This window comes from Eleginops maclovinus, chromosome 22 (genome assembly GCF_036324505.1).
Source record: "Eleginops maclovinus isolate JMC-PN-2008 ecotype Puerto Natales chromosome 22, JC_Emac_rtc_rv5, whole genome shotgun sequence".
NCBI lineage: Eukaryota > Metazoa > Chordata > Actinopteri > Perciformes > Eleginopidae > Eleginops > Eleginops maclovinus.
This window is the reverse complement of record NC_086370.1, coordinates 17858002-17885204: the sequence shown is the minus strand read 5'-3', so window position 1 is coordinate 17885204 and position 27203 is coordinate 17858002. Positions and strand designations below refer to the sequence as shown.

Below are 27203 nucleotides of genomic sequence, written 5' to 3'. Positions count from 1 at the left end.
TGAATATATACAAACAAAAAACAGAATGTTTCTCCAGGAAACCTGAGCACATTTTCAGTGTTTATTTCTTTCAAGTCATCCACATAATAAATAGAGACAATTCAAACCGATTACACCAGACTGTAATGAGGTGAAACAGCTCGACTAAGTTGGTCTGAAATTAAGCAGTCACTTAACAAAAAAAGGTTAGTGTGTATTATTTAGCAGGACTACAGTGAAACATCCTTAAATTAAACCATAAAGCAGCTGCCTGCTGCTGGGTTGGCAAAAAAAAAAAAGGTACACGTATTAAAATTAGGAAACATCTACAGAGCATATAAAAAATAAATCTGCTTCACACAGCTCTATTCTGCAAACACACAACACACAGAGCCGCTGTTAATAAAAACTAAAAACAGAAAGACAATCTGAGGAATCATTAAAAACATGCAACAGAGGGGTCTGAGCTTAAAGGCTTTTTTCTGTTAAACTATAATCCAAAAAGTTTGCATGGTGTTTATACAGTATGCTAATCCTCAAACAACGGACTGCAGGTTTAGTTATGTGGCACAGTTATTATCTGTACGGAACCTTATCTATGTCTGACAGAGCCCTATCGTTGGGGAGTTTTTATTACTATGAGAATTACAAAATGCTCACATTGCTGCGTACTCCTTGTATGTCTTGTTTGCCTCCCACGTCACCGAGCTTCACAAAGTCTGGTATGCTTGAATAAAGCTTGCAAAAGATGCTGGTTCTGATCTGAAGTGAGGCATGTACTGTTTAGCTTCAGCACAGTACTCTGACTTTATGACCAATAACTGATAAACTAGATTTATATGTGAGCTACTTGATCTTCGTAATTACACTCTGAATGAATGTGGCTGCAGGACATTAGTCTTCCAATATCCTCCAAAAAGGCCCAAGTGTCCAAAATTGTTGAAATTGCAATAGGAGTGAAAATCCAGGGTTACAATGGGAGTGTATGAATGGATTGCACACTTTAAATTGGTATATAAGAGTGCTGAAGGAAATTCATTCCTCAGTTTGAACACTTTTTCTCTCTAGGATACAGGAAATAGTTTGCAACCAGGACATTTCCAGTATTTTCTTGGCACAAAGTGGTTTACAAAAATCCTCTTGTCACATCATTCCACCTGTACAGGTTAAAAATGAGGCTCTGTCATTGAATAACTAGAATGTGTGGTTTGGTTTGACAACATCCTCTTGTAGTAAATAAATACACCATTGTAAATGTGACAGCAGGAAGGGGGAGGGGGTGAAACTGGGTCGTCTTTGGCACGTGAGTGCGGTTCAGTGGTGACCCAACTTCTTGCACTTTCCCACTGAAAGAGAATGTTTGTGACAAGTTCGTAATGTCTTCCCATTTTTCATTACCTGTTTCACCCTTTTTCAATCTGTCAGCGTCCAACCAGAAAAGCAAGTTTCAAAATGTCCAGTTCAGCATCTCAGACCTCGCTCACCGGGAGGTCGGCATCGTCCAGGTCCAGGGGCGGTTCAGGCATGTTGGGCTCAAAGCTGCTCCGCCGTCGCCACGGTGACTCCTCGGGGTCGCTGATGGTGGTCACAGGCGGTTGGAGGGTCACTTTGCCAGGCGCGTCTCCTGCAGGGACAGGCGTGCTGGCGTGTGGCTGTGACTGGGCCGTGGCAGCAGACTCATGAAGTGCTCGCTGTCCCACGCCAGGCTGCGGGCGTGGGCCGCACGGGACAGCAGCCCCCCACTCTGGGTAGCATGGTGGCATGGCAGATATGGGCGAGCGAGGGACGGGGGGGCCCGCGGGGCTACGGTAGAAAGTGGAACGGCCGTGCTCCTGCAGCAGAAACAGCAAGAGGACACAGAGAGCAGGAACAAAGACAGTGGATGTTAGTAAGCAACGTGAAACCCTGACGGAATCTAATGGAGAAACCGAAAGTCAAGTTACAGACTTGGAATTAGCACCGGCGTGTGGAGACTGCGCAGATTAAGCAGAGTTGGTACTGAAGGTTGAAGATGCTGAAGAATGTAGCATTGCTAGAGAGTGGAGATGGTAGTAGCAGTAGTAGAGGTAGCAGGAAGAGTGGTAGTAGTGTCAGCAGGTTTTAGTTTTGGTAGTCTCAACAGGTTGAAGTGGAGAAGCAGAGTGGCTTAGAAAGCAGGGGTTGGTTGTTGCTCATTATTTCACAGCTTTTCATTGTCAGATTTCAATCTCTGTAAAAGAAAACAGAAGCATAGGAAAAGGAAAGCAGAAAGGGATAGCCACTGAGCAGTTGGTGTTATGTTGGTTAGAAAAAACATCCCAACTATAAAGCATCAAGACTCAAATATTAATAAGATCCACATCGTTTCTCCAACAGCAGCACTGTGACTTTACAGGTTTGTGAAAATTGTCAGTAAATCCACAAAGTATCACTTCATCATCACAACATTTAAGAATACATTTCTAGCACAAGGATATCTAACAACCCTAGGGACTATGGAGACTCTAAAGACATGCTTAATGCTGAATCCAAAGGTGTGAAATAAAGCTCATACTCAATTTTAGGGGCTATTTAGTCAGCAGATCAGATAATAAGCGCCTCATGCACTTAAACAACTTTACAAACCCAAAAATGCACCTGTAAAATCAACAGACTTCTATGAAAAACAACAGTTTGTGGCTTTGGGATTGAGTCCTCATTTCAAACCGTTAAAACATTGAGCACACAGAAAGGTAAAAGGAGTCAACATGGAAACAAGTATCCTATTATGGTGTATATCAGAAAGAGAAAGAAACATACAGGCAGCGAACAGGAGGGAGGAGGAGAGACAAGCAGGATGTCACACATCTAAGACAGGTACACAGCTGCAGCAGACTGCAGAGATAACAGAGCATGAGGGGGAGAGAAACAGAAGGTGTGAAAGACACATGGACCCAGTAACAGAGACACAGAAAACGGCTCTACATATCATAGCTGGTCCGGTAGGTCATGCAGTATGGGTTGTATATGAATTCATTTCTTTTTTACACTGAAGCATCATCAATAACAGTGAGGAGGTGAAAGCTGTGCAGGTAAAGCTAGAAAGGAGGGAGGGAAGGTGGCAGGTCTCTCCGAGGTTAGTTTGTCCAGCTGTTATAAGAGTTGTTTGTATGACTTAATTGCATTTCATCAAGTTGAGGTCTGCTTGATTTCAGTTGTCCTGCAGGTGGTGAGAGTCATCACATGTGAGGCAAGCTAAATCAAGCACACCTCAAGTCAAAACACTCCTGAAATAAGATCTTTCTTTAAATAAGGAACTGTCTGACGCACGGAGCGAAACGGGCTCAAACTTTGAGCTCAGCTGTGACGGTGCGGCGAAAAGGAAAGCGAAGGAGGAGGAGGGGTGTATGAGAGAAGCAGCGAGGACAAGGGCGTGAAGGGAGGAGCGCTTGTTGGGTTATCAGAGCCATTCTTAGGATGTGGTTGGGGAAAAAAAGGAGCATCAGATGTGCTGTCAGATCTGATCAGCTCTGATAATGTCTACAACCACAGAGGGGCCAGCCAGTGAGTGGAAAACAGTATTAAAAAAGGTCAACTTATAGCTTAAAGGGGGGGGGGGGGGGGATTTAGACGAGCTGACATACGTGCTGCTGCACTCCCCGATTCGAGACGTATACCTCTGTATACAGGGGTTCGACAGCCGTCTGGCCTGCCGCATCTGCAACAACACAGTGCAAAGCAGTATTAGAGCAGATGGGCTGTCTGCCCACAGGGAGAGGAGCAGGTGGAGAGAACGGGAGGAAGAGAGACGTACAGAAAGAGGAGGAAGAGAGAAAGAGTAGAGGCACAGGAGAAGGAAATGGGGGTGAGAGTAAAACAAGCAGAAGAGAGAGAGAGAGACACAGGAGGGAAGAAAGAGGGGGACTGTAGAGGATCTGACAGCGCAGAGGACGTCAGAGGACACGCTCTCCTCTGCAGTCAGGACTGTGGATCTGCTTAACGTCTTCCTGCCCAATTCTGGCTGCCGCTCTCCATGCAGGCGGCTGATTGGGCTCGTTAAGTGGCTCTTAAACTCAGGGAGAGCTCCCACACAGATTCAGCGGTCTAGTCTTTCAACATTTATGGCGTGATAACAGACTGGTTACTAAAGTAGGCCTACTGATTACTCACTTCAGTTAAAAATCTGTATACGCGCACATGGTGGCTCAGGGTTAAGGCCTAAAACACGCAACGTCTCCCTCCCCGAGTATTTCCTGGTAGATATCAATAAGTGAATGAAAGAAAAACAACAATATGGCCAAAAAACTAATCTGTATTTTGGAAGTGGTACGGAAAATGCCGGAAAGCTTGTTTCAAGTTCAAGGTAAATTCCTTGAAATAGCTAATTAAAAAGGTATAGAATAAGACTTAGAATAATGTTCTTAGGGCCTGGTAGCGAATGTACTCGGGCTGTGAGCAGAATTTATCTTCATTAATCTTTTCATAGCTGCAACTGCTGGGCTTCAAAAAAGTCACGGGGCGAACTCATCTGAAACAAAGCGTCTGCTTCTCCGCATGAGTTTGAAAGATGAAGTCAAAAAGGAGATTCTCTGCAGCTGCATGAGATCGTGTGAGAGCAAGAAACTGCAAACAGTAATCAATAAATGATGTAACAACACAAATAAGTCATGTGAACAGTCCTGACTCGACTCCTCGTAGCACTCAGTCTGAAGTCAGGTGGTCTGAGTTGACCCCATGCTATGGTGACAGTTTTGTTGTGTATTGCAAAATACATACTGTAGCAGCAGACCTCCCGGGCCCCCGCTGGGCCACGATGGCCCCGGAAACAGCCTTGATCCAGCTGTGCATGTCCTCTGGGCTGTCCGCCTGGTGGAGACATAACAGGAAAAGGAGATTAGAGAAAGGAGCAGGAGAGCAAAATTTGAAAGAGCATCAAGCAGACATTCCTTTTCCTACCTGTATGTAAAACGTCCTTGATGTCGTGACGACTTCAAACAGATTATCTCTCATCATAATATCGCTGCAACAAACCGGGGAAACAAGTCAAATCAGATTTATCTCATCTATATCTCTCTCGGAGCCAGGAGAGGTAAACACCATCCCTCCTGGACAAAGGGCTTTTTGGATGTACAATGGGAGAATGCTGGGACACGTTACACACCTCTGTTTGCACTCCTGGACTTTGTGAACTTCCTTCAGGGGGATCATTCGGAGAGGTTCTTTCTCCTGAAGGAAGGAAAACATGTGTTCTGAAATCAAATGCTACATACACAATCCTTGATGACATTGCTTGTTTTATGTGGACAGAAGACAGTGAACTGCAGCAGACTGTAAACGAATGGTTGTTACTTTGTTTTTCTTTCATACAGCAGAGCGAGAGTCTATGTCCTTGGGGCGTGTTGATAGTCAAATAAACGGATAGAGCTGTCAAATAAGGGCAGACGGAGACAAGGACAGGGTAGGGATGTGCGGTATCATCCTGAGGACAGAACGTGTGTGTGTGTGTGTGTGTGTGTGTGTGTGTGTGTGTGTAAGAAAGGCAGGGGGTGGACAAGGCATGATCGGACATGTGAAGTGAAAGCATTGAATTCCAGACTGCAGATAAAACATGTTGGAACGCACGAGTGTGTGTGTTTGTATACTCTGCCTCAGACCGTGGGGGTGAATCCATAGCCTCATTCATCATCAACATAAACATTCCCTGAGGCTTCACAACACTTCATAAAAGTGAATTACCAAATCTGACTTGAAGTAACTCATCGAGTTCTCCTCCAGGAGGAAATACCGCCTTTTCCAGTTCCGCATCTGGAGAAAAAAAGGACAAAGATGTTCAGAGCTTTTGCATATTTTTTAAAGCAAACAAGATGCAACATTTGCCAAATTGCTTCAATAATAAAAGCACGTATTCGATTGTAGTTATCATCTAGTCCTGGATACATTTCAAAATATCTAGATACATAAAGAGGGGATTCATCACACTGGCTTCCTTGCTTTAGGCTATTCTTTACAAAAACCAAGCAGAAATCTCATCATCTGACATGCCGCAGGTCATAAGACTTTAAGTTCCCTCCAACATATAGGTGATAAATGATCTTGTGTATGTCACTTTAAATTAAACAATGACATTTATCATACATTTCCTTGCATGTCCATGGTGAAATTTGCTAAATGCCAGTGCTGCAGCCAAAAGATGTTAAAGAGTCACCATATACATTTCTCTGAGCGATACAGAAGGACACAAACTGCAGCGGACAGAGGGTAGCTACTCACCACAGCTCCCTGCTTGACGCAGTAGCCTGACTTTATGACGGTATGCTCCTGGGTCGGCCTGCCCAGGAAGTACGGCAGCTGGCTGTGAGAGCGATGCATGGCCTCACGCTCCGCTTTGTCCGCACCGTCGCCTCCGTCATGCTACGGGGTAAAGGAGGGCGGAAATATTGTAAATCAAGTTCAAGCAACAAGAGGACCAGCACCGATTTTGTGTTGTCTGACGGCGTGGATTGAACGACCAATGAATCCATCAGCCACAATCAACGTTAAAAGGTGCCATAGGATGCATCTATCTGGTATTCTAAATTGTTCTCTGATGTCTACAAAGAAGGTATATAACTTTGGTTGATCCAAAAATGTCCAGATGCGGTTTTATAGGCCCATTTACAACCCTATGATTTGGTCCTAGAATGAAACAAGCTGAATTGCCTTATTTGGGGCTCATTTAAATAATTATGACGAGCTCTGCTCTGATTGGCTGGTTTACAAGGAGGAATCCATGGCTGCCTCAGAGCCCACAGAAGTAAGGTGAAGTTCGCAAAACCGTGAGAGATGAACCATGGAGGCTATTGGCATCCATCCTTACATGTGTGAGACTTTATCAGAGGAGGGAACCGATGAATTTGAAGAACAGCCAGTTGGTCGGAGATTGGAGAGCAACGTTACGGAGTGGCAAGTGTTAGAGTTAGTGTTTCCAGCAGCTGGTGTATGCAAATGTTGGGGCTGGACTACCGTGTGTGACGTCACACACAGGGATTGTTGTAATTGGCCCGTTTTACCACTGTGATATGCATATTCATGATTTGCACATGAAGGAGGGAAACAATGGTGTTTGAGGTTCAAGATATGTCAGTTCAATGTACCAAACTCTCCGTATTCAACTATGTCAAGGTAAATTCATTCTATGGCACCTTTAAGAGAGAATTTTGGGTAAAAGGAGTAGAACTACTTTTCAGAAATTAGTTAAAATGCCACATCACATTTTCTTAGAGAGGTGATGATTTTAACATGTTTGAATGTCTTAAATATTCATTTTAATATAATAAGAAGTTGATAAAAAGGAGCAAATTCTAATATAGTACACTAGCAAAGCCGTGGAATGTTAGCTTGAATAATTACTTATTAATCAAAAAAGTTTAATATTTGGCTTTTCAATTATACATAGCAGGTCTACTAGTTTAAAGACCTTATAAAGAAAGACATTTTGAGTAAAGTTTGGCTGTATCAGGGCTTTGTCTAAACCAGTTAACTGTTGCAAGGCGCCTTCATACCAAAATGATGATTTTCCCCGTAACATTTTAAATGAATGCCAGGAAAAGTATTTCTCTTGTCAAAAACTGTATAACTACTCCACAAAATATGTAAACCATGTAAAATAGACCTTCAGTCGGCACAGACAGCTTTGTTTTTACGGAGCTCCGAGTAAATAGAGGATACAGTTGTGGTGTGTGTCATGTTTACCTGCGTCTGGGTGACGATGGGGACTCCCGCAATGATCTCTGTCCGATAGGAGACTTGTTTCTTGGGTCCTACGACATCCGGCAAAGACTTGAGGTTCTCTGCATTCTGCTGCCCATCGGATAACTTTGGCACCTGAGGAAAAACACACACATCAGACATGAGAAGCTTGAGGACATTTCATTATTGAACACATGCATTCTGACCAACTTGTTGAGCTCAGATGTAGAATAGAATATGTCCGTTTCTCTGTGGTTAAAATACAGAGAGCCTTTACCACAATTAATATCCATTTCCTTTCTGTGAGGTCTCATGGAGAACAATGGAAACAGTCCTTTATCCCAGCGCTACAACAATACAGCATCCTGTTAGTCATGCTGTGACTCACTCAGATCTAGTTTCTTGACAGTCCACTCAATTCTACATGAGTGATAAAACTGTGTGTGTGTGTGTGTGTCTTACAGTGATTTTGGTGGCTTTATTGAGAGCGTCAACCCAGTCCACAAGGTCCTGCTGGTCGTTGGCCTGCAGGAAGAACTTCCTCATCCCAGCATTGATGACTAATGGATCATAAAAAAGAAGCAGTGGGGACAATAAAGATAGTGAAAGTATATTGAGTGAGACTTCGTTCTCCACACTTCATCATCTGATTCACTCTGAATCACAAGGAAATGCACGTTACGGTTCAATAGTACCATGGAGTGGGTGTTGACTAATTGCTGGGGTGTCAGCAGCCACGGATTTCTCTGGAAATGAACAACAACTGGGCCAAGGGACTCTCCCACACAACCTCAGCAGCACTCCCTTAGTCTGAACCTGCTGCCACCCCTTCCAAGTCCCAACCATGACAGAGGGAAAGAAAGTCCATGGCTACCAACCATTACATATTCTCTCACATTCTCACACCCATGTGAACACAGGGAAAACGCCATTTTCAACCCCAAAAGAAATGTTTGGGTCAGATGCTGATTAGCTAAGGATCAGGATTTAGGAGCTGAAAGAACTCAAGTCTCTCTCCCCCTCCCCCTCCCTCTCTCTCTCCCTGCCATAAATCTGCAGCTCAATCCGTCCCTGTGTCTCTTCTGCTTCTCTTTGACACCATGGGAATGAATTAGATTGAAGCTGTGCTGGTAAATCTGGCGGGGGCGAGCTGTAAAATGCACAGGGAGCTCAAACTCTGTGGCACAATGAGGATCATTCTTCCTTGTTCTGGGTTTGGTCCAGCTTTTAGACACATGCAAGACATCTTCTTTTCCACTTCGCTGTGAATAAATCTGTCTGCAGTTTCAAATGTGTTCTCTGTACGTTTGGAAGAGGTTACTTGCGTTGCAGTGGTGAAAGTGTGGGGGTCTATTGGGCTATGGGAAGACAAATCTGGGAGGGTATCAGATCTGACTCATGGTTAGACATTAGAAAACAATGTCTGCTGCTGAGAACGGCAGCCAAGCACCAAAGTTCACACGATGCACCGCTCTTGATGTCTCCCCCCACACAAAAGAAGCAGACCCATAACCACCATGAGTCCCAGACTTCAATCAAGGCTCTATTCCTTACTGTAAAAACATCTGTACGTGTGACATGCATTACCTAACCTGAATGGCGCTAAATACTTCACCACCCTATGGTTTTTGGATGCAGGAAGAGGGGGAGCAGCAGCAGGGTTCGTAGATATTACCAAAACATGTGGCATATAAACGGCTGTCTAAAAATAACTTCATACATCTCAGAATCAGGTTCCGATTAGGATGCAGGCATCCTGTTGAAAGCTCAACAAGGCAACTGGTGCGCAGAGAGCCAGACACAGTCAGTCATCACACCGCTTCCTGCTATAGAAGCAGATGGAAGAGGAGGAGAGGGGCTGCTGAACAATAACAGGGAATGGAGGTTCACTGCTAAATGACCGGCAATGGTTCTCATTTACACAACATTTCACATTCTGATTTCGACCACAAAGGATAAGAAGATGTGGACAAATGTAAAGGCAAAAGAGGATCTATATTTGATGCAAAAGATTCACAACAGACATTCAAAAACTAGTTATTTTCAAGCAAAACCCACCCAAGGTTTAATATTTGCAGAGCATATTCTGTATGTATCAACATTACTCAGCTGTAATGAACCAGTGATGCACTGGTTTAACAAAGGACCACAAACTAACGAAACAATGAAGGTTTAAAACTATTACAAAAATTCAAATGTGCAAAATATGGATGACAGGAGTGTTACAGAAATGTCCGATGGCTGGGCTTCAGGTTCAAACACATAATCCAAGAGAGGCATCAGGTTGTTTAAGGCTATGTAATCTAAAAAAAGCACAAACATTACTAAAATAGTTTAACCTAGCACGGATCACTAGCTGCTGCGGCCTCCAGCCTCTTCATGTGTTGGCTAAACAGATGGTGGTGTACGAGGCTGCCGGGTCAATGGTGGAGAAAGTTTGTACAGAGCGGGGCTGGATGGGGTTTAGAGGTTGGGGAAGGACAGCACACATTTCTCCCTTAGGTTATATTAGGTGTACTTAGCTTAGTCAACATGTGATAAATCACACCACCACTGCTGCCGTTAGCAACGCACTGCAGGCAAGTTCTGAACGAGTTTATTAGAAAGGTTGGTTTACAGCATGAAGTCAATAACATTATCTAAAACACATTAGCTACTCCTTTTGCAAATGTAGAAGGATTTCAACAGTAAAGAGGGTAGAGAGAACTGGGACATCTTTTTTAGATTAAAGACGGATAGAAAGATTGTGATGATTAGTGTTTTCTTACCGAAGCAGAATTCTGCCTTAGGCCTCAGCTTAGTGGCATCGCTGACCTAAAGGAGGACAAAGAACACATTTTTCCCGTTTACCGAGTAAAACCAAATACTGTCAATGAGTAATGTTTGTGCATAGCCGTTTCAGGTTATCGTCAGTAAAACTTCAGTGGGAAAATATTTTCTTACCTTTGAGATGTAGGTGAGTTTAAGGGAGCCAACACAGTCTGTGCCAACAGGCAGGTTCTGTTGGGAAAAATAACAATGTGTGAAAGAAAGCAAAAGCTAACTCTTCACCAACAGCTTGAGCTGTGAAAGAATATCATTTGTTTGGAGAGTGTCATCAGAACGCTACTACTGGAGAAGAATTATATTTAACTAGGACTTTTACACCATGATCTTTATTTCAGTTTCTTCCTGTGATTTTGAAACTAAAGGACCCAGATTTAACATCATTAAAATTTAAGCTTTTTCAATCTAAAAAAAGAAAGAGACTTGCTGAATTATTAAAAAAATTCTCCAGCACTATACATGACTTATGAATACTTCATACAACAGAGTACTTAAAAAAAACACAGCATCTCCAAACCAGCATGATGTAGCCAAGAGGACAGTTACACTGCAATAACTCAGGGGTCAACCGCTGTGGACAAGTGATGAACCGATTTACAGCTAAAGCACAAATACACTACTCGCCCTGACCTGACCCATGCCTGTAATATGGGTCTTATTGCCATCAGCTAGAATTACATAATTGTGCGAGCTCTACCATCCATGTATGACTGTATGGCGATGGAAACATTCTGCCTGTACTTAGTTTTGTGCTCATAATGAATGACGGCAGTTCAGCTAGAAGTGGCCTGCAGTTACCCGGCATCGCATGAGAGCTAATCACCCACACTGTTCCCTAACATTCGCTGGGATGCAGTCGCCTGTACGTTTTACAAATGTTGCCTGTGGCGTTATTTTTGGGATTTATTCTCCGACATAAAGCTAATAGCTAAGCTAACGCAGCCGGGTGTAGTTACCTGAGGGTTGTCCATGAACCACACCAAGCTCCCCTGCTGCGTGTCCAGTATGAAGTAGCGCCGCAGGAACTTGCCACTGCTCTCGTTCTCTTCGATGTCCAGGAAGCCACAGGTGCGGTTCTGTCGGTCCGTGTAAGGCATCTCGCTGCCGGGACATTCCCTGGCCTGCGGGGGCCGGGAGTGTGGAGGAGAGGAGGGGTAAAGCGGGAACGGGAAGAACTCCTGAAGGACAGAGAAAGAGTGGATGTGTCACGAGGGGGAATGAAGAATTGTCTTTGTGGAGAGGCTTTGACCCGCTCCCTCTCTCTGTATCTGCTGTATCTCTGCCACCTGGAGCTCACTGGGCTGCAGCCTGCCAGAGGATCATGTGACACAAACCACAACCCCGCCTTTATCCTCTTATATCAGACTCACCCACTCTCTCTCCCTCTTTTGCTCCCTCCTTGTCTCTCTTTTTCCTCCCGAAACACTCACTACACACTGTTACTCACATCTCCACCCACCCTAGCTTGCTCTTTCTCCCTCTTTCTTTTTCACAGTCATCTCTTCCCAACTGCTCTCTCATCCGATTTGGCAAGCCTCTAGCCAGCCCCTTCTGTCCCCTCCCTCTACAGCTGAGCACCCAATTGAGCAGAGTCAAAAAAAAAAAAGATATATATATATATATATATATATAAATGCCACTATGCTCAGCCATGTTTGACACAAAGAAACCACTCAAACACCCTCAGGAGCCGTATGTGCAATATTTAATCCGAACACATCCCTGAAACCTACAGCTCTCTGAAATTAAGCAATAAAGTAAATGATTATAGCTCATCTGTTTGGTCCTACGTGTGTGAATGTGCTCATGTCATTGTCAGACCCTGTGGGGGTGGGTGCACATTGTCGCATTAGCCTGTTTAAGCTGCTGTCTTTTTTGGAGCCAGCCTAAAATATGTGATTGAAATGAGTCTTTGGAAAGCAAAGATAAAGACGCTCTTTCTCCAAGACATTATGAGCACTGTGTGGGTGGATGGGGGCAAAGCAGGGACAAAAGGCCTGGTTGTTGTGCATGAGTCTGAGCTGAGAGCATCTCAGTTAGCCCCTGCATCTACCCGAGTCATCACAGGCACGAGAAGAGAGCCACACAGTCAGAGGCGACTCTCCGAGCTCTGCACAAACAGTGATTGTTATGTGACCGTGAGAGACGTCTCTGTGGAGAGTTTAGTGATCCTGTAAAGGAGGTGATGTGCACACGCTAATCTGCATGCATGCCCATGTATTTTAGAGGCAGAGTAGATGTTAGAGATAATGCAAAACAAAATCCAGACAAGCTGAAGGCAGACATGTTCACCACTTATAACTGCTTTTAGTTCAATTCTACAAATATGTTGGAGGGCTCGCTTCAAAGTGTGGAGAAACATGTTCCAACTTTACTTATAACTGATTTTTGAATTTCTTCAACCCAGTTTGGTTTCTGGCTGATAGACACGACTGCATGAAGCTTACCACTATTCTGGATTTGGCTTAACAATCTTCACCGATTCCCCAGGAGTAGAAATTGACAATACAATGAACAGAAATCTTACATGACCATACTATTTATTTACATCTTTGTCTTATTACTTGTGTTATGCATCCATTATGTTAAGGGATTTCTATTTGAGTAATCTAGGTGTCCTATCTTCGTTTCTGAAGCCAGGATATGATGTCTGAATGCTTAAGAACATAACTTTAAAAACAGATCATTGCCAGGATACTAATGTACACATTCACTCATTCTGTGTATAAGTAGGAGGTTACGGACCAGCGATTCCTTTATGATGCAAGAAATACTGTAACAAGTAACACATGTCAGAACCATGAGACAGCAAAGATAAGCCCGTTTTGAGATCTAACTTTGAAGAAGAGCAAAGGCAGCGTGATATCAGTACATTTTGCCTAGGTCAGACATTACTATACTAAACTCAGTCTGAGTCTTTTACATTTGCTGCAAGGCTTTGTCTGCGTCACATGGTGGACAACTGGTCACACAGGACAAGTCATAAAACAACAGTAAGGACCAACTGGGTTTCCCAAGAGGGTCAATATTTTCTTTTCCTGGTTTAAGGCTAGTGCTGTGTCATCGAATCCACACAACAGCTGGAAATAAATGTGGAGGAGAAGCTTAAATATTTTAATACCTACTTACAAATCACTAATCTAGGTGTTAAGCAGATCACATTTCATTGTGCAGTTAAGTATTACTAAGCATTTAGTTTGAGTACCAATGAAATCATTCTCTTATGAGATTAACCACTTAGGTATAAATGCAATCTTAACTTATTGGTCATTTGTGGTTAGATTCTTGTTCTGAAAGAAGGTCTGATGGCCTTCACGAGTAAAAGTACACGATTTACCTCTGAATTGTAGTGGGTTACAAAGTAGCATAAAATGGAAACACTCAAATAAAGTACCTTAGAGTACAATAGTTGAGTTTATGTACTTTACTATCAGTAGGTAAAGTTAACTAGTAGCAATGATTCATGAATTACGCCCTCAAACCAAACATGGGAAGTAAATAAGTAAATGTACTCAAATACTGTACTAAAGTACAATTTGGAGAGACTTGTAATTTACTTGAGTATTTCACTGTTTTGCTATTTTGGGCTGTACTAGTACTTTTACTTTTGGTAATTTCGAAGCTAATACTTTTGTGCTTTTACTTGAGTAACATTTTGAATGCAGGCCTTTTACTTGTAACAGAGTAACCTCCACCTTGATACTTTTACTTAAGTACAAGATATTAGTACTTCTTCCACCTTTGCTTTATACCGACGAGCTTCCCAATGCTACGCAGAATAGCGTTCAAATAACACTTTACGTTAGAATGACAGACAGAGCGTTTGAGCTAGCTAACGTCAGAATACCACAACACGTTGACAACATTTGTGTGTTAGCAGCATTAGGGACTGTGGCCTGAAGTTAACTGGGAAACATGGCTTGGGTTAGCTCGTTGTTAGCAACTAACGTTTCTTCACGTCTCAAACTTGCCAAACGAACAACAAAACATACAAAATGGTATTAATTTGTCGCTTAAAACTGTCACTCCTGTGCTGTTCAACATGCTACCAACATGACGTTAGCTAACTGGCTGAGAAGTTTTGTCATACACGATAACCTAGCTACCGTTGGAGACTCGCCTTAGCTAGTCCCGTTAAATATAACTGGCATCTTTAGCTTTACGAAAACCATGTTTATTAGTGTATCTACTTCTGTTAAACATTACGGGTCATCTTACCCGAGTGTTCCCTCCTGTAGATGCTGAAGTCAGCGGGTGTTGGACTCGGTGTTGTCGGGTCTCTGCCTCAGCCCATCTCCACTGATCCAGGACAGGGCTGCTGCTGCTACTGGTGAGAGGCGAGCAGAGATGGTATATTCTGAAGATGATCACTCTGTGGTTTTTAAAAAATATAGAAAATGTTTTTGGTAGTCAGGGCCATAACCAGGATTTGAGAAAAACTGAAGTCATGAATCCTAAATCCGACCCAAAATATAATCCCTACTTTTTTATATATCTCGACTTTTTGACATTACCCAATATGATCAGCCAACAAATATATACTTTATTGTTATTCAGGGACATGGTTTATTAATAAACATTCCTGTAAATGCACCCAATAATTTTAAAGAAAATGTTTAATGGTAATAATAATAATAATAATAATAATAATAATAATAATAATAATAATAATAATAATAATAATAATAATAATAATAATAATGATAATAATAATAATAATGATAATAATAATAATAATAATAATAATAATAATAATAATAATAATAATAATAATAATAATAATTCATGGTATTTATATAGCGCTTTTCCTGGTGCTCAAAGACACTTTAAGTAAATTATAAAGAAAATAATGACAACATAAATTAAAAGTAGACTTAAAATCACTAAGCATGCAGAACAATCGTAATTTAAGTGGTTTTATTGACACATAAAAAGATCAAACTGATGAGAAAATTCTGTAATCAGCCTTTTAAAATTAATAATGACAAACTGGCCAATATTTAATTATTCTACTTGAACCCTAGAAAATTCCATGGAATATTGTCTGCTTAATATTTGCCACATTCAAAGTTTTGTTGCCCTGAAAAATAGATCAGAGTGAGACTTCTTTCTTATTGCTTTAGGTGTAAGGTATGAAAGGAGCATTGGGTGGTAACCACAGACTGGTGTCAACATACGGAGAGCAGAGTGGGGACTTAGCGACATCCAACGTTTAGAAGCTGCAGTTTTTTTGGTTTGTCTATTGGTAAGCCACTTTACAAGTCAAATCTTCCTTAAAGCAAAAACACATTTGACTAACTATAATAACACGATCATTATTTGAATGCTGGAGTTCCAGGAGGTTAGGCTCTGCGATGCTTCAAAGATGCTTTTGTTTTGTGATGACAGCTGAAGACTTCTTCACTTTAAGATAATGCCTTGACATTGTCAATCACCTGCACCAGGATGTTCATGCAAGCAAAGCAACAATGACAGCCCTGGGAGAAGTGACGCAAATCCACACAGGTGAGGTTAACCTTCATTGCTTTATTTATTTTAATGCAAATATCCTGCATTGCACCACACACACACACTCACACACACACACACACACACACACACACACACACACACACACACACACACACACACACACACACACACACACACACACACACACACACACACACAGATTGTCAGCTGCAGAAAAAAATTTGGTTGAGTGAGTGGAAGAGGAGTGGTTGGCAGGCTGTGGCTGATGTAAATAAGGTTCAAGTAAGGTTTGCCTCATCTTCTTCATCGTCACAGTGAGTCTGCTACTCTAGTCCTGCAGGCTGACAGAGTAAGAGACCATGGAAGAGGAGGTGGACACCCACCCGGAGATGAAGAATTTTTCTGTGCTGTGGCCTCTCCCCAGGTTTCGCTCCCTTAGTGACGCCTCAGGATTTCGCTCAAGAGTGCTGTGCAGGCTCCGGGGAGCTCGTTCAGGTAGGATAAATCACAAAAACTGAACTACAAAGCCAACCTAGATAGCTGAACTAAATGTAACAATAAAATGCTGCTTTAAAAAAAAAAAAACTACCTATTTGCTTATATCTGAAATAATTCTGTTTTCATGGTCGTAAAAAATGGCTCTTGTTTCTTTTAGCGTGTTTCCTTTAGTGTAGCAAGTTATACTTATTGCTCCTGCACTGCATGACTTATTCAGCAGCTGAGTGACTTCCTGCTCTCCCACACAGAAAAACTTCCCTCTTCCTTTCACAATTTCACTCAACATGCCACAAATAAGACACACAACACCTATGTAGTCTGTCTTCATTTTAACTTTACTTACAAGGTATTTTTTCTCCATTATTTAATTATTTTTTTTAATGTGCACTGACTCTCAATTTATGTTAGCTTTTTTTCCTCCACAACAGTCTTTAATATTGAAGTTCATCATACAAAAACTATGATTAATTGCATAAGTATTCACTCCTTTACTATTAGACACCCAATTAAATCATCACTGTTACACCCGCACATGTAACAAAATGGAGATTGAACTTGAGGTGTGTCCTTTTATGTAAAATAATACCAGTAACTGAAATGTCAACACACTGGTTTATGATTATCCTTGAAAATGTACAACATGTACAACATTATAAACAAATTCACAGTCTTGAGAAGTTCAAAAGTGGCTTCTATGTTGTCAATAGTTCAGTTTCTTTTATCTGTACTCAATTTCCACGTTTTACTTTGACAGTAGGGGGTTTATCTGTAAATAATATTTTTGTAAAGCTTTGTAAAATGCAGCCACAAAGTACACCAAGTATGCGTCCTCAGTAGGCTATCTTATTTAAATATCAGTGTCACAGTTGTTCTGCCTCAAGTGTTTGGCTGTAGAGCTCTGACAGTCTTGAATAGTTTCTGTGGTTAAACCACATCCTATTGGCCCGTTTTAAGGCAGCCTTTCAGCGTTGAACTCAGCCTGCAACCCTGCTCTCCCTCCAAAAACACCCCTACAGTTTCTATGCTGCAGCCATGAAGTGTATACTTCAGCTCTGCGGTATATATATATATTTTAACATTGCAGTAACACATTTACCAAAAGTTGCAGTTATCTTGCTCATCTTCAGATCTATCAGGAAGAGTTCTGTGTTTAAGTTGTAATTACAGGAAATGATCACAGAGATCACAAATTAGATGTCCAGTGTTGTTTATGGCTGTTCTCAGTTTGGATTTGAGGCTTCTTAGTTCAGACTACCTAGAAGTAACTTGGATATTCTTCGCCTGAAAATAAAGCACTCAAATTGATTTTTAGATACTTTTTACAACAATCTTAATTGTTACAGATTGAGATTACAATTAAGATTTTCCAATTGAAAATGCCCCAGACAGAAACAAATCTCTTAAACCTACAAATTGTGTTGAGACAGTAAAAAAATAAATAAAAACAGTTTGAAAATTAAGCAGCAGGGGGAGCTAATCCACCTTTACCTAAAGATCCTGGCAGCTCACATATGGTGACCATGGAAAAAAGGCTGGACTGACAGAAGGAAAATATAATGTGTTCAATGTTTTAAACATGTTTGAAAATATCTGTAACATATTTAAGATCTGACAAAACAAAAGTAAAATGCAGACTACGCACTTGAAAGTAAGTCATTAAAAAGGACATATAAAGAAGGATTGGTTAGGTAAAAGCGGTTTTCATGTTCCCTCTCAAACTTAATTAAATCAATTAATTTTTCAAAAAAACTGAGAATTCGGGATCACTTTTTGTCCTTTTGAAACATGAGCTTACAAAACTATCTTAATACATTTGCACCATAAACTAAGAAAGCTAATGTGTTATGGTCCTAAGTTTCATTTTGCCAAACAAGAGCATTATTGTTTGAATACTCAAATGGGTGTTAAGTTAGTGATGGTTTGTAATGTGATGTTATTTCCTATCACTAATCTAAGGTGTATAACATGAGAGGAATGCAGCAACGTGTTTTTGAAAGATTCAATTTGGGATTATGTATAAGCTGGGATTCTCTTTGTTATTTGTTGTAAATAGCATGCTGTCCTCCAGATGGGCGCTGTATCACTGTTGTAATTATACAGGCAGAGACAACGAGAAAGAAAGCAAGAGAGGGATAAAAGGGAATAAGAGAAACAGGGGTTAAAAAGAGAAGAGACAAATGGAAGGGAGGGACAATAAGTGAGTATTCAGACAAAAGAGAACAATAAGAAGCAAAAAGACGGGAGGGGAGAGAGTCAAAGAGCTAAAATTAAAGGAGACAGTTTGATGGGGACAAGTGGAAATGAAGAGAACAGTGCTGGAGCAGAGGAGGCAAAAAGGGAGGAAGATGAAAGGTGGAACAGAATAATAAGACAACAGTGGAGTGTCAGCATGATGCTCTGCTCTCCTCGAAATAACATTGATTACAGGCCCTTGTAGTCTGCAATAACTACTTGTTAAAATGTACTGGGATCAGCCGTTCCCCCTCACTGCCCACATACAGTCTATCCTCAGCCACTGTTGTAGCAAATGTAACATCCATCGACATACCCCAAAGGTTTCTCAGTTTTAGGCTCTATCTATAGTGTTACTCACACGTTATCACCACCTTCAGCTGTTTTTTAAAGTAAATGATACCGTTTTTCATATATTTTACAGATGGCCCAGTATGTTAAAGCTCATGATAAAAAACACTTGTGAGACTGTAAGGTTAAAAAACATTCTAAAGTTCATATTTAGCAAAAAATAAGCTAACAATTTGTCTTGCAAGAGTTTTCGGCAATTTTTTCTGCAGCCTTATGGCCTAACAGCGTAACACACGATCCCTACAGCAACATGTTTCTTAATGTCTGATTACAGCTAAAGAAATATAATTGTTATGTTCTCGAAGAACAAAGAAGTTCATACCTGTAAGATGTGGTTCCATGAAATTACCTTTACCGATCACCTTGAAAAAAATAAGCTTCTATCTTATAAATAGAGAGCCACAATTCAGTAAGATCCGTGTGTGCCTTCAGAAACAACCTAAGTAGACACTATTTGTGTTGCATTAATACTTTAAACCTTTTATTTGGTTAATGTTTTGCATTGAAACCTTTATTGTCATAAAATACATACTGAGCACAATGGATGGTGGCTGTGTGATAGAGTTAATATAACCACCTTTACACAATAACAACTTCCCGACCAATGATTATACTGGTCAGAGATAAACAGGTGATTGTAGTCCAATAATTAAGATGATTGCATGATGACATTCAGGTGTGTTGTATATTTTAACACTTTGAAAACATAATTTTTCCTCTTCCCTATTTCTCTTCTAATCGCATTCTCAGTCTTGCATGTGATTGTCTCTGACATTTTTTGGTTGGACTGTATGTGTTGTTTTCTTAATTCTCCGGCAAGAAAGGGGTTAAAACGGCATGTCTTTTTAAAAACCAGTTGACCTTGTGGGTTATGGGACTTTCATGTTTTCCACCTACTTCGCTTCTTTTGTGAGCGTATGTGGGTGGGTGTTGTTCGAGTTGATGAGCCGTTTTTTTTTTTGTCTTCTATCTTGCTATGAGCTGTTTCATTGGACTACATCTGTGTATCAGTTACTCAGTGTGGTTAATTACTAAGCCTTTAACCCTATTAATAAGTGTTTGATGCCTTAAACAGGATGTTACCGTTACGCTGCCTCAAATAATGCTGTCTACATACATAGTGTATTGGCAGAATGGAAATGTAAGAAAGACCAGCAATTACAGATTAATTAAAAAAAGAAAGAGAGACGTTGTGAACACAAATGGGAAACACAAGATTTAAGATGTAGAAGAAAGGAAATGTAAAGGATTAAAACAGGGAATACAAAAGGTATGCAGTGCCCCCAAAATAGATACAAGGGAGGGTAAATGAGCACTATATCACATGGCATGATAGGTGCTGCACTTACGTGGTCAATAATGTAATGGTTGTGTGGACATTATGTCTCCTCTCAGTCCAGCTCACTTGTGTTTACATTGGCTTATAGTCACACACAGATACACTTCTATTCAGTCCATCATTGTATTTTATAATGTCCTGTTCCACCTATTCTTTCACAGGTAGAACATTATCAAAATAGATATGTTTGATAAAGGACAGGAAATTAAAAATCAACTGCGCTTGATACATACACAAATAGCAGTCAGAGCACGAAGCAACATCCAGCATCACACAGTCACTAGCATACAGATGAACATGTTGAGGGGCTCTTCACAACACTTGAGGCACCACAAGTGTGAGTAGAAAACAGAATGGCCGTCTGTCTACCTCTTAATCCTTTCTTGCATTGTATCTTTTTTTAAATGTTTTCTATCAATGAGTTTATGTGTATCGATTCATTTAGCGTTTTGATTGTTCCTGATGCTGTGTTTGTGACCCATGGGTTTAATATTGACATTGTTTTTCAACATGGCGCAGTCACTTTGGCGCCTTGGGCTTCAGGTGTGTTCTCTTATCTGCAGTGTACTTAAGATTCTGCTGAAAAGCCTGGTTTAGGATCCAATTTTTGTCTCCAAATATCAAATACCGTGTTAGTAAAACACAGTTTGGGTAAATAAATAATGTAAAAACATTTGCTAATATTTTTTGAGAGTTCAACACTCAACCCCCCAGCTAATTCTGTATGCTTCGTTATATAGATAGATACTTTATCCATCCCAAATTGGGAACCATAGAATGCAAACATAAATTAAGGTGGTAAAAATGTATCCTAAAATGTTTCCCTACACTCCTTTTAATAAAAAGAAACAATTAAATTAATAATAATTAGTGTAGTGACAAATTATGGAAATAACAGCGTTAAATCTTGCGCTAAAATGACATTTAAAAGGGTTAAAAATAGTTTGAAATATGTTCTTAATTGCTAATTACTTTCTATATAAGAATAATAGGTGTTAATTGCCTTAAGAAAGGGGATTCGATTGAAATAACCAATACAGGTGGACATGTCAATTGTGTACCACTTTACTATCGTATTATAAATGTGAGGTATTTTAATATCCGCTGTACATGCCATAAAAATATAGAAGTATAAATGTGAGACAAGGAAAAGTAAACACACTAAACATACAGCACACTACCTGCTAATTTGATCCCTCTCCCTTCTTTTATCCTTCACTCTTGCTCTCCTCTCCCCTCCTCTCCTCCTTATATTCCCTACGTCACTATGGGACCTCAACACAGGAGGGAGACTGAAAAAAAAAGGGTGAGACTGGAGCCAGACAGCAGCCAGAGGAAGGAGGAAAAACTTGACAGGCAGGGAGATGGAGATTAATGCAGGAGGAGGCACAGATTGGGAGGGAGAACGAGGAACTGAGATGGAAACAAACATTAACTTTTAATGCTCGTTATTGGAGTCAGGGGGGAGGGATGGAGGCAGGAGGGGCGGGTGAGGAGCAGACAGTGGACAGAGGAAGTAGAGTGAGAGAGAAGAGTGAGAATAGGAGAGGAAGGGAGGAGGGGGAGTCAGTAAAGGGGAGGGAGGGAGGCAGAGAGGTGGTGTGTCGGGAAGAGGCAGGGATCAATTCACACTGCTGATAATATTCCCTGGGTCAAGTCATGGAACATGACGGTGAGTTTTCTTCTCATATCATCAGCTGTATCTTTCTCTTCCTGGGTGGTTATGTAGTCCATTGACTTTATGTGTCTCTCTTTATGTACGTAAAGGCATTGTGTGTACAGAGAGAGATTATTTCCACCAATTGTTCTTCCTCTCTTCACATTCTGTCCATTTGTCACCTGTTAGCCGCTGATTGGTTTACGAGTATGGTGTATACACAAGCTGGAAATCTTCAGCCTTTATAACGTGAGTTATGAACCAGCCTGCTTACAGTGTTTAGTTTGGAATTAGCATTGTAAAGTCCTTCAGTTCAACAAATTGAAAAGGGAGTCATAGTGCATTTAAACATGAGCCAATATCGGTGGCTTTGCCTGTTTTCCTACATAAGATTATTTGAATTAGCACCTGATGTTTTCACAGATGAATTGGCTTTTTCTAATAGTCATTAATCTTTTTCATTCATATAAATAAACAAATTAGCGTGATGTATCAATGAGAACAAAAAACAGTCATACATTATGTACAGGAACACTACATTAAAGACATAAGCAACAAAGCTGTGTGCAGTATTAAAAGGTTCTAATGCTGCTATTATACACTTAATGACATTAAGGTTGCCTATATATTCACTTAACCAGGCTTCTGGTGTGCTGTTAGGGCCAGTTTGGATGCAGGAAGTTTGCCAATGCTTATGAAGCAATGATAGATGTGTGTGAGTAACTTTAAAAGCCACTATTGGTTTGCTAAGTCTGCCCAAATTTACATTTTATTATTATTATTATTTCTCATTTGGCTAAGAAATACCAATGGCACTAAATCTGTTGTAATATTTTCAGTAATTGGTGGCTTGGGTGTCTTAGACTTAATGTATATGTTGATGCATTGGTTAGTGTAACCATCTGGTGGAGCCAGGCAGGCTATATCGGGCCTACGTTATCTAATATATTTACTGTTTACTGGGGTTGTCATAACATATCAATCTGTGAAATTTGCCTGTTGCTATGTGTTAACAAATGAAACCACTTGGGCAGAGATGATGTTAAGACTCAAGTTGTTTGTATTAATTGTTGTCCCAGGTAGGATTTACGGCAAAACATTCCATTCAATCTTCACTCCTTTGTGTCTGTGTTTGTGTTATTGGAGACGTGGCCGTAGTATTGAATGGGGACATGATATATTATCGCTGTTGGGAATTTGTGAAACTGTATTTTGCAAGGGAAAGCAGCATCTGTAAGTGCGCACACTTGCATATGCATGTTATGTGATGCGTGAGTGAGTCTGCTGTGAGCACAAATGGTTGGCTATAATGCATTGTTTGCATGCTTTGTTTCTCACTGTTGATTGTCATCTTTTATGTGCATGTACGTTCACGAGACAGTGGTGATACGACTCAATGGGCCTCATGCAGAGAGCAATATAATAAATAAATGTCCTCTTTTTTAAATTTGTATCCACTATTTCTTCTAATTTTGTTAGTACCCTTTGAGTTATAGGAGCTCTTCCGCCTCAATGCAGGTGAAGGTACAAAGGCTTTTTCAGTTGTGTAGTTTTCAACTGTCTTTTTTATCCCTCTCACACCTCATTTGGTTTGATGTGACTGCCCTGTCAAAACAACAGACTTCTAGCTTGGCATAGTGACTTACTTGTTGGGCAGGTTTTAGGCACGTGTTCCTCATGTTTATGTAATGATTGAGTGATATGATAGGTGGCTACAAATGTCATCTGGTTCTAGATAATATTGTAAAATGTTATCTTGGCTGGATGATCTGCACATCTGATTGCATGGTTAAGATTGCCTATTTCAGTGGTTCTTGTGAGCAGTGACTGTAAACATGGGATGGATGTGTCTAAACGGAAAAAGTGTAGATTGTGGTTCCACCAGAGATCTCATGAGCCACTGTCTGGTAATAATCCTCCGTCAGTAAAAGCTGGCTGGAAGTTGGCAAAAGCAATAGTCTTCAACATTTGGTGAAACAAACCAAGTCTTCATTTAGTAAACATTTCTTAGGATCATTTGACACAACAGAGAAAACATAACTGATGTTAATAAACCTTCATAGCTAGCTTATATAAATGTGTTTTAATAAGTGCATCCTACTGTTTATATTTCCCATTTACTGACCTCTAATGACCTCTAACACACTTCTAAAGTCATAGCTTGTGTTTTCTATATGAAAAATGTGTGTGCTGATGTAGCTTTTCCCTTTTGCTTTCACCTTTATTTTGAGGGTATTATATAAGACCCCATACTACAGTATCAATCTGTTCTCCAGCTCTGTCTGTCCTTGTCTCCGTCTCTTTCTTATTCTGTCTGTTTGGAGCTAGCTTTATCTCAAGCTCTTTGAATGCCTGTCTGGCAGGATGTCAACTATTGATTTATACAAGCAACATTTTAGCAATGATGGCGGCTTATGGGTTGTGCCAAATAGAATACAACAAACAGCAGATCAGGTTTCAGATAAGCTGGCTGGCATACGTGAAGAGCAAGCGAAATTACAGTAACCACTGCTGCATTTTTTCAACGATAGGGAAATAAGAGAATGCCTTTAATTAGGGATGTACAGGTAATGGAGGTGGAGAAAGGGGAAATAGTTGTGTTTCTGAATCGCAATCATTGAATGGTTCGTTTTAGTTACTGTTTACAGGCTTCCTCTTACTGCATGCAGTGATCATGTGCAGGAAATTGTCCAAATACACATTTAGATTTTTATCAGCAGCAACGGTTATTGTAATTTCTGTGAACAGATCAGCGATAAATGTCAGTCAGAGATTTATATTTGGTGATAAAACAGTAAAAACACAGTAAAGTCAGACTTATTTAGAGCAGCAGAAGTGTTTTGGGAACAATGACGACTTATATCATTATGCCTATAATAAACGTTATTTTGTGGCTCTGTCTTCTGCAATGGTTTAAGGACACAGGGGTGTAGAATTACCGCTACCAACATTTTATATCTGGGCATTACATTTTGCTTGACAGTAATGTTGAGAAATAGAAAGAAACTGAAAATCGAATTGCAGAAAACCTTGACATTCACTCTGAATACATAAAACATAGACAATGCATGTACTAAAATGGTTATTGACATTTTGAGAATCCTATGATTGGACTGGTTGTTTGCTGAGACCATTTAAGAATAAAGTAGTTTTATCTCTCTGCTATGCCTGGTGTTTTTGTGCAACAGGCTATGGTCCTTGCTGAGTCACATTTCACTGTTATGACAGTTTGATACAGACCGGTATGACACAGAGATGTCTGTCCCTGACTCTTGAAAAGGTTAGGTCCTCCTAATGTCAAATCCACTGGAGCTCTTCTCTTTTTTAGGCAATCACAAAAAGTAAATTTAGTAAACAGGCCTAAATGAAACAAATCCTGCAAGATTATAAGAGTGTTCAATGGTAAGAAGTAACTGAGTTTAATAAATACATCAAGGGGAGGGGGAGAAAGACTCTGAAAAGTACCACTTAAACAATTATTACCCCCTTGTTCCGCTGAGGCTACTACTTAATATTTGATGACTCTTCTCCTTTCTTCTGGCCCTTTGCCTCCTGCTCCACCTCTTTGTCGTCCTTCTCTCCGGTCTTTATTTCTGCTGTTCCGGCCAATAAAAAGGTCAGCCTCCCTCAGTTGATCTCTGTTATGTAGTGTCAGGACGCACAGGACTTCCTGAAAAGCTTCACACTGACATATCAATTCAGTGGTATGTCAGTGTGAAAGCAGGTGCCCTCTTGGCTTGGGGTATATCCAAAGATCTACATTTTGGATGTTGTATACATGCAAAGATTTACAGTAAAAGCATCAGATTGATTTAAGCTCAACACAAGGAGAGCGCTTCCCTGCATCTGTTTGACCAGTAAAGGACACAGAGGAATAAAGAGTTTGAAGCACAGAGGGTCAATAGTGACTTTGTGACCAGAAATTCACAAAGAAATCACATGTTAAAAATCAACATACAGTATTGTCTCTATTTTGGGGTTTTCTGGTTGAAAGCGTTGACTTTCCTGACCTTTCTATGTCAATCTCTCTTGGTCATCAGGTCAATATAAAGTGAATACAAGGGATTGTGAGTTTACAGAAATTAATATTATCTAAGCTACTCTTTTAAAGGAATACAGTGAAAGTATTTTATTACAGGAAATGAACACAGATTAATATATAAGCAAAATAAAAGAAGATTACATACTTATTAAAAAGTGACCTTTAAAGGAGCAGGGTGTAGGATTTAGAACCATCTAGTGGTGAGGTTGCAGATTGCAATCCCAATACCCCTCCCCTAACCCCTTCCCCTAAATAACTCAGATGTACTGAGCCAGTTGTATAATTCATTCTGTCTCTATGAATGAATATTTCTCCAGAAAATACTCAAGCTAAGTTGTAAGTATTATGTTTTCCAGTGCTGAAGTAGAGTATAGCCTACTCCCAAATTGGGTCAGGCCCTGTGGCATTGCCATAAGTATAGGGTGTGTGTGCCAAAACGTAACATGTAACAATCAAGATCATAATCGCTACAGGAACAATTGTGTGTTTTGAGGAAGTTAAACCCACTAAACTGACAAAAGGATTGAATTGGATTTGAAGTGCATCAACTCATCAATTAATCATTGTTTATCATTTGTCCCCAATAATAATGGAAGACTGATCAAGAGCCATCCTTAGATTAATCTCTGGTGATCTGAATCTCAACATCACAGTATTTTCCACAGTTTAACACAGGTGTAGCTTCCAATAAAGTCAGTATACATCAAGTTAATGACATTAGCTCCCAGTCGATACTAACACAGTCACTTTCCTGCGTTTACTTTACTAAGCACTCCCGTCCTCCTGTCCTGTCTTTTTCCTCCCACTTCTTTAATGGCTTGCTTCCTGTCTCAATTATTCACTTCCATCTCATTCACTAACAATCCTGTAAAGGCTTTAATCTGCTGTAAATGATTGGGTCTGAAGTTCATTAAATATACTCAAGGTAATTTAAACAAGTAAATACGTTTATATGTTCAGTGTTAGTCACAATGTGCGCATGTATAAAAGCAGCCAATCATATGAGGTTGTTCACCTATTGCAGATAAGTCAGGTGAATGTATGAACAACTCCGGTCCTGCATTGCTGCAGGAGCAAAATGCGTTTTTTCATTTTTGATTGCCCCATTTGCTCTCATAGAC

General features: G+C 40.5%; 2 protein-coding genes across 7 annotated transcripts in view; one reads left to right on the top strand and one right to left on the bottom strand.

The window, feature by feature from the left end:
- Positions 1-47: 47 nt before the first annotated feature.
- LOC134858753 (pleckstrin homology domain-containing family A member 1-like) lies at positions 48-14823 on the bottom strand. Of its 6 annotated transcripts, none has more exons than XM_063874837.1 (14): positions 14710-14823; positions 11448-11669; positions 10609-10665; positions 10434-10479; positions 8128-8225; positions 7669-7800; positions 6208-6348; positions 5674-5742; positions 5099-5163; positions 4894-4957; positions 4714-4803; positions 3582-3655; positions 2758-2832; positions 48-1811 (listed from the first exon to the last, which is right to left on the bottom strand). In XM_063874837.1, exons 2-14 carry the CDS (start codon positions 11586-11588, stop codon positions 1583-1585), a joined length of 1281 nt encoding a protein of 426 aa, XP_063730907.1. In that variant the 5' UTR covers positions 11589-11669; positions 14710-14823; the 3' UTR covers positions 48-1582. The 6 variants fall into 6 exon arrangements, with proteins under 6 accessions (XP_063730907.1, XP_063730909.1, XP_063730908.1 ...); XM_063874840.1 differs by having other exon boundaries at positions 1749-2188; XM_063874839.1 differs by lacking the exon at positions 2758-2832.
- Positions 14824-16273: 1450 nt separating this feature from the next.
- phactr2 (phosphatase and actin regulator 2) overlaps positions 16274-27203 on the top strand; it is a 36294-nt gene continuing 25364 nt past the window's right edge. The window contains 1 exon segment of the mRNA XM_063875167.1: positions 16274-16458. Coding sequence (XP_063731237.1) covers positions 16323-16458 — 136 coding nt within the window. The 5' untranslated portion in view covers positions 16274-16322.